Source organism: Thunnus maccoyii, chromosome 9 (assembly GCF_910596095.1).
Source record: "Thunnus maccoyii chromosome 9, fThuMac1.1, whole genome shotgun sequence".
Taxonomy (NCBI): domain Eukaryota; kingdom Metazoa; phylum Chordata; class Actinopteri; order Scombriformes; family Scombridae; genus Thunnus; species Thunnus maccoyii.
In genome coordinates this window covers 2240369-2248751 of record NC_056541.1, presented here as the reverse complement: position 1 = coordinate 2248751, position 8383 = coordinate 2240369, and the positions used below count along the sequence as shown (strand labels likewise).

At 36.5% G+C, this 8383-nt stretch overlaps 1 protein-coding gene across 3 annotated transcripts in view; it reads left to right on the top strand.

Annotated features, from left to right (window-relative positions):
- Positions 1 to 367: 367 nt before the first annotated feature.
- parp14rs4 (poly(ADP-ribose) polymerase family member 14-related sequence 4) overlaps positions 368 to 8383 on the top strand; it is a 29206-nt gene continuing 21190 nt past the window's right edge. For 2 of the 3 annotated variants that reach the window (XM_042420314.1, XM_042420313.1), the window contains exons 1-7: positions 368 to 683; positions 2402 to 2484; positions 5946 to 5973; positions 6323 to 6397; positions 6615 to 6788; positions 7268 to 7393; positions 8055 to 8156. In XM_042420314.1, coding sequence (XP_042276248.1) covers positions 497 to 683; positions 2402 to 2484; positions 5946 to 5973; positions 6323 to 6397; positions 6615 to 6788; positions 7268 to 7393; positions 8055 to 8156 — 775 coding nt within the window. In that variant the 5' untranslated portion in view covers positions 368 to 496. The remainder of the gene's footprint in view (positions 684 to 2401; positions 2485 to 5945; positions 5974 to 6322; positions 6398 to 6614; positions 6789 to 7267; positions 7394 to 8054; positions 8157 to 8383) is intronic. The other variant, XM_042420312.1, reaches the window with a different exon arrangement.

The following is an 8383-nucleotide window of genomic DNA, read 5'->3' as shown; positions in this document are numbered from 1 at the left end:
TACTTAAATAAAAGAAGTACTATCAGCAAAGTTTACTCAAAGTAGTGAAGTAAAAGTACAAATTTTGCAGAAAATCGGGCTGACTGATGCGTTGAGTATTAATAATGTACTTTATTAAATGTATTTAATATATCAGTCACAGCCCGATTTTCTGCAAAAATTGTACTTTTACTTTAGTTCTTCAGTAAATTAGCTGCTAATATTACTTTTACTTAAGTAGGATTCATGCAGGATTTTACCTGTAATTCAGTATTTTTACATTGTAGTACTGATACTTTTACTAAAGGGTCTGAGTACTTCTTCCACCACTGCAGGTCACAGAATCTGAAGGGTCACCAGATGCGGTGTAACACCTGTTGACAGTGAATATTATCATCGTGCTTCAGTTTCCTTGAACTTGTAGTTTCAGGTTTTGGTGAAATGAAAGTGAAAGCGGCCTCCTGCAGTCAGACTCTCCGCTGCTTTCAGTCGGTCGGTATTTGGACCGGACGGCGGGATGATGGAGGAGTATCTGTGTCCTCCGGTGACCGTGGAGGGCGACTGGACTCCGGCTCAGACCAGAACCCTGAAGAACAAACTGCAGCTTTACTTCGGGAGCAAGAAGAAGTCAAACGGAGGAGACTGCCGGGTGGAGCTGGATGACGGAGCTCCGACAGCCGCAGTTTACTTCAGATCAGAGGAGGGTGAGTCTCTGCGGAAACCTGCAGCTTCAGAAGCGGCCAGTTTCTCACTGGAATCTCATTTTAATACTTTATAAAGTCGTAAAGATTCAAATAGTCCAAAAAAAAAAAAGAGAAAGAAAGAAAGTGACACCGAGTTTAAAGACGTTTCTGCAAGTCATGATGGATGAAGACAGAACAGAAAGTTAAACTGCGACTCGATCTTTTACACAAAGACTCTGTTTAATGTTCGTCAGAGTAGTTTAAAGAAATAATTAATTCACTTCGTTGTTTTGTCTTATTTCGATCTTTAATCTTGGATTTGAACTTTCAATCTCTCTGATGAGCTCAGCTGACACTTTTAAAACATCACAGCTGTGGATCAAACAGCTTTAAAGTGATGAATTATCAGCTGTAAGTTCAATAACATCTTATATTCTCATGTTCGTTTATATTAAAGTCGGTTCGTAAAAACACTGTGAGCGTGTCAGCTGACTTCCCAGCATGCACTGCAGCTCTCCAGCTGCTCCTCCCTGATGAGTCACAGCAGAAAGAAAATATCTGAAATGGAATTAAAATAATAATAATAAACTAATGAATCATAATGCTGGAAAGTAACTAAATACATTTACTCAAGTATTGTACTTAAGTACAATTTTGAGGTACTTGTACTTTACTTGAGTATTTCCATGTGATGCTACTTTCTACATTTCAGAGGGAAATATTGTACTTTCTACTCCACTACATTTATTTGACAGCTTTAGTTACTTTTCAGATGAAGATTTGACACAATGGATAATATAACAAACTTTTAAAATACAACACATTGTTAAAGATGAAACCAGTGGTTTCCAACCTTTTTGTCTTTTGACGTCTTACAAAAAGCAGTGTGTAGTCGGGGTCACATTTCACATGTCTATGAGTTGTTAACAGCTCCACCAAATAGTGATTTTTCCCTTTAAACTTCTCACATGCTTTCATTTCAATAAATGTTCAAATGATCCAATATTTCAGCAAAAATCAAAGATTAGAGAAAAAGTCCAAAAACTGAACTTTGTTTTTTCTTCTTTCCTCTCCCATTAATCATCTCACCACCCCTCAGATTTATCTGCTGACCCTTTGGAGGGGCCCGACCCCTAGGTTGGGAACCAGTGGACTAAACTAGCTAACTGTATATAAAGTAGTGTAAACTAGCTCCACCTCCAGCAGCTACAACAGTAACATGCTGCTCTAACACTGATGCTTCACTATTAATAATCTAATGATGTCATATATAATAATATATCAGTCAGAGGGACCAAACCACTACTTTTACTGCAATACTTTAACTACATCAAGCTCATAATACTTATGTACTTTTACTGCAATACTTTAACTACATCAAGCTCATAATACTTGTGTACTTTTACTGCAATACTTTAACTACATCAAGCTCATAATACTTATGTACTTTTACTGTAGTAGGATTTTTCATGCAGGACTTTTACTTGTAATGGAGTATTTGTACGTTGCTGTATTGGTACTTTTACTGCATTAAAGTATCTGAATACTTCTTCAACCACTTATAAAAGTGCAGCATTCAATCCTTTACTGAACTAAATAAAGTGATTAAGGGTTCAACAGTGTGCTGGATTTTTGGTTCTTTCCCTCAGTGCTTTAAGACTTTCTGGTGCACAAGAACTTTGTAGGATTATTATCTGTTGGGATATTTGTTCTGACACAACTGTTTAATGTGATTTCAGTGAGACAGCGAGTCCTCGCGAAGGAAAACCATGAAATCATCCTGGAGAATAAAACTATCAAGTTACGGCTGGTTTCTGCATCAGTAAGTAGAGTTTAGATTAACAGGAAGGTTTGAAGAGGTTTGTGTATCATTTTAACTTTCAACATGTTGGAGTCAGATTAAAGGACACCTTAAAACAACAGTCAGGTGTCCATATGAACAGTGAAAGAGGTTTTCCTCGCTGTAATCATTCCTCCTGTTCATACTGGATATTAAAAGATCCTTCAAATGTGTTTTCAATGGAAGTGATGGAGGCCAAAACCCACAGTGTGTCCACACAGTCATTTAAAAGTCTGTGTGAAGCTTCTATTCAGCTTCATCAGTCTGAGTTAGTCATATCAAGTGGATATCTGACACATTTACAGTCTTTTTAGCATCAAATTCCCTCTTTGTGTTTCCTCAGACAGTGTTTCCCTGTTGAGCTGCAGGTGGAAGTATAGTAACAAAAAGAGGAACTTTGGCACTAAAAAGACTGTAACGTTGAAAGATATCTACTTGATTTGACTCATTTGGACGCTGAAGCTTCATATTAGCTTCAGATAAACTTTTAAATACATTTTTTGCACAGAAGGAGGACTGTGGATTTTGTCCTCCATCACTTCCATTGTAAGGTCATTATGAAGGGATCTTCTAATGGTCAGTATGAACAGGAGGAATGATTACAACAAGAAAAACATGTTTCAATGTTCATTTGAGCTCCTGACTGTTGGTTTAAGACACACCTGTTAACATGTAGAGACTCTGCCCCTGTCACATGTTATCACCTGGATGTTTTTATGGTCTCATAAATCTCAGAATTAAATATTATAGTCATCATTAGTTAATCATTAATCTGTGTAGCAGGCTTCTGCGCCAGTCAATCAGGTTATGACTGTAGGACAGAGGAGCAACACCCTGTCAACTTCCTGCTGCCGTCACAAACAGGAATTTATTACATGTAGCTCGAAGGAGGAGAAACCTGTAAGATTATAAATGAGCAGGTGACTCAGTTTAAACCAGTCATACAGACTGGGACAGTAGGAAAGTTATTCAGGTGGGGAGGAGCATTATTTACCCTCCCCTGAATATCTCACAGTAATATTTCATGACAAACATAACAACATAGCAAAATCGAATGTTGAATGAACAGTTTACCTTTTTACAGCCACCAAATGAGTGCATGAATGAAAAATGTATAAATCTGGGAGAAAAAGTTGAAACCTGCTCCCCTGCTCTCCCAGTACAGACTATCCTCAAATACACTCTGACCCTCCGTCCCACCCTGATGATAATTATCTCACAGTCGCTTCCTGCAGGATGTTTCCACTGCAGCTGATCTAAACACTGCTCATCTCATCACCAAAGAAGAAGTACTGCAGTCTTAAGATTCCACCGCAGATCAGTTTACAATCAACATACGACTGAAACATTTATTTTAAGACCAGATTATCATGACGATAAACAGCTGAGCCCTTTATCTGAAGCTAATATGAAGCTTCAGCGTCCAAATGAGTCACTGTCCAAGGAAACACAAAGAGGGAATTTGATGCTAAAAAGACTGTAAATGTGTCAGATATCCACTTGATATGACTAACTCAGACTGATGAAGCTGAATAGAAGCTTCACATCAACTTTTAAATGACTGTGTGGACACACTGTGGATTTGAAGGATCTTTTAATATCCAGTATGAACAGGAGGAATGATTACAGCGAGGAAAACCTCTTTCACTGTTACTATGAACACCTGACTGATGTTTATAGACACAACGGAAACATTGTGAACTCTTCCTTTAACCTCTTAATCTCATACGTTTTCCTCCCAAATTTCTCCTGATGTTAAATTAAATGTGGAGTAAAAGTTGAACGCTGTCTGATAATGTCACAAATATATCAGCTTGTTTTTTTTATGGCTGCAACATTAAAATCATTCAAATGGAAATATTTCAGACACATTTCTCCCAAACTGACCTTGGAAACTAGAAAATGTAAAATAAAGTTTCAGTGTGTAAAAGTGGACCCAGTCAGACACAACATGCAGGTTTTTTAATCCTCATCTACCAACATATTTAACATACAGGGATTACCAACTGTTGGAAACAACCGACATAGCAAAATTTATTAAAAAAAGGTATGTGTTCTCAAAATATGAATTGTTATGTAATAAATGTCATCTGAAAAAAAACATTATTATTATTTTAAGTTAGAGTTAAATAGCATATTATGTAAAATGGATATTTAGGGTCGTTGACGGAGCACGTGAGGAAATCTGTGTCTGTCTCCTTCAAACTGACCAACAGAGTGTCTCTACCCCCCCGATAGTGTGATACTTTAAATTAGGATCCACAGCAAACATGACCTCAGTAAATAGTTCCATCTGTTAAACTGCAGAGGTGGAATTAGGTGCTTTTACTGGTGTCACCATGGACCCCAATACATTGGTATTTTTAAAACGCACTAACTAAAACAGAAAACAATGATATGAAGTCATTAGGAACAAGTTGATTGACAAAGTTATAAAAAAAATTGAATGATAGAATAAAGCACCTGTGAGATATGACAAAAAGTATAAATCTGCAGGTACAACAGTCGGTAGGTTGAAGTTAAACCAACAGTCAGGAAACAGAATATTCACCACTGAAACTAACTGCAGGAGCCTGAAGTTAAATATTAATGTAGTGAGCAGCAGTAAAGATGTCCTGTGCAGGTTGAGTCTTTATATATCAGATAATTTATGAGTTATCAGATATCAGACACTTAGTTTTTCCTGAACACAGAAACTGTCCGATGTTCCTTTTGTTTCTTTGCACATTTTATTTTATTTTATTTGTACAAAAGTTAATTAATTCTTAAGGGTTTCAAAGTTTTTACCCAACAGCAACACATTTGTCTTTTTGTTTGTCGAATAAATTCAAATGAGTGGATTGAAAAATGTGTAAAATTTAAAGGACCAGATGAAGGGTTGAGGAGTTCTTTATCAGGTTCATTATAAATATTAAAGCTGCGTCGATCACCAGAAAATTAATCTGGGACTGTTTTGATAATCGATTAATCGTCATTTTTAAAAGAAACATTCCAGATACTTTCTGGTTCCAGCTTCTCCAATGTGAAGATTTGCTGATTTTCTTTCTTTTACATCATTGTAAACTGAATATTTTTGGGTTTTCATGACATTTTGTGGACAAAACGATACCCATCCATGTGTGAAGACACCATTTAATGATGAGATATTGTTGTATATGTATTCTTTAACTTTTTAAAATGTTTTTATTTCATCTTCTTCTTTATAATGTGTTGTATGCTGACTGTAAAATTACTTCTCTGACACTTTTCTCTTCTTCATGTCTGTAAGTACTGAAGGTGAAACTGTGGCAGAAGTTGCTGCTTTGTTTGAATTCACACTGAGACATCCGAGCTAAACTCTTTACATCTTGAATAGTTTACAGTCTGCATGTAAAATAGATTTTTAGACTTTTTTTCTCTGCCATCGTTTCATTTCAAACTTTGTTTTTGTTTTTCCTCCTCAGAGTCCGAAGAACAGTGACGACGTCTCAGGTAAAACTCTGCTGCTTTGGTTTTTATGGTCACAGTTTCCTTTTTTAATGTCATATTGATTTACTCTCATCAAATATTGATATGTGTAATCCTGCTTTCACTGAATGTGGTTGACAAGCTCTTTGAAAGGGATTAAAAGGAGAAACTTAACATTTTTCCCATATTACAGCAGAAAAAATAGGTTTTAAACAATGAAATAAAATGTTTTCTATTGACTTTGGTTTGAAATGAGATATTTTATGAGCACGTTGATGTTTTATTTCTGCTGTGGACGTTCTTGTGTTTCATCATGTTCATGTGTGCAGATAAACAATGAAAACTGGACAAACCTGATTCTCTCGACTCTTAGATTCATCGACAGATTCAAAGACTCAGAAGTCAGAAGTTGAACCTGGAAATGGAGCTTCTGCCGAGAACAAAGAGGGTAAAAACAGACTGTGTGTTTATATAAAATCCATATATCAAATTATATGGATTATATTCTTTTCAGGAAATTATTAGGAAATTGTCTGAAATATATTGTTACCCAATTTTCCTTCTAATTTTTGCATTGACTTTTTTGTCAAATGCAGATGAATTCCTTTAATGAAAATAATGGTAGAGAAGGCAGATGATGCAGGTTTTTATTTTTCTCCTCTCAGGTTCAGAGTCCGTTCAGAGCGTTGCGGTGGTTTTGGACAACGTCTCAGACAAAATGTCCAGAGATCTGCTGTCGATGCTGGTGGAGAACATCTCAGGGTTGGACGAGAGCAGCTACAGTCTGGAGATCATCTGGGAGACCAACCAAGCTGTGGTCACCTTCAGCAGCCCTGCAGGTAGGAAACAGTCACCAAGACCAGGTTTTCATCAGGTTTCTTTTGAGTCTTTAACACCCTCTCCTGTAGATTTGAAATGTAGCTGTAAAATCTTCATAGTTTTGTCCTTTATTGTCAACAACTCTCCAAACTTCGAAACATAATGAACTTTATTTACAAAGTGATTTTTGGGACAATTTTGGGGTTGAAATGGCACTAAATTCTACTGCTGTGTTTGAAAAGTTTTGTATTTTTGGATGGCAATATCGATCTGAATGAAGCACTTTGAGAATCAAGAAAAAAATCCACAAAGAAGCTGTTAGATTGTCTTAAAGGAGGTGGTGATATGTGACTTACCAAACTGTAACACAGTCATTTTTTATATGTAGGCATCACTTATTCTTAACATGTGTATCTGTAATTTTACAGTAAAACTCTTTTAACCTTTCACCCGTTGAGCCTGTTCCAGTCTTAAATGAGTAATCTGGAGTTTTTTGCAGATGTGTGGAAGTTCCTCACTGTGAGTCAGAACAGCCAGAAGCTGGAGAAACACGAACTGACCGCTTGGCCGCTGGAGGCAGCAAAGAGTGTCCGAGTGGAGAGTCTTCCTCCAACTGTGGTTAAAGGTACACAAACTGTTAAAATCAGTGTTTCACCAAAAACTAGTCTTGGGTGTGGAGCAGTGGAAGAGAAATAGTGGCCACTGGACCAAATCTGGCCCTCCAGAAAATATATTTGGCCCCCTGATGAAAACTTAAGTTTTCACTTTAATAATTTGCATCAAAACTTTTACATTTATTTTTACAAATCTCCTGTAGGTAACAAAATAAACACAAGGCTCATGTAAATCCCAATCAATATGTTACTTCTATACTGTCCCCACAACAGGATTAGTAAAGTACATCTAATAAACCTACCAGGAATAAAATTCCCATACTGTTTTAATTCCACAACTTTAACCTATTCAACCATAACAGATTTATATTTCACACAAACAAACAGATGGCAGTTGACCAGAAATTGGGTATTCATGCCAATTTTTTCTAAGGCAACAAAAACAATAAAATGCAATACAGAACATATATTTGTGTATGAGAACATCATGGAGCGACCAGGTACCTGATAAGATGACCAATCACATTGTGTTGCTTCATAAATTTGTCACATTATTCCCTCAGTGCAGCCTTTGGTTTCAGTAATCCAGGTTTTGGAAAGAGTTACAGGTTTTCTACTTGCAGCATTTTTGCTATTGTGGTTAAAAATTCTTTATTTCTAATTCCTTTCCAGACATGTTGGAGCTGTATTTTGAGAAGAATTGGAGATTGCCGGATCATATCATCATGATCCCGGATGAACAGGCTGCCATTGTCACGTTCAATGATCCTAAAGGTTTTATATTTAGCTTTACTACTGATATACTGATGACTCACTGTTATTTGTTAAAGTGTATTCTAACTCATAAATGTTTAGAAGTAAAAAGTCTAATGAAACTGGACTTATTTGGAAGTGAAGTTCTTCCACACCAAACTGGGAAAAGCAATTCTTTATGGAGCTGGCTTTGTGTACGGGGACATTGTGTTTATTTCTTTTTCCTGTTTCAACATGACAAACTGTTG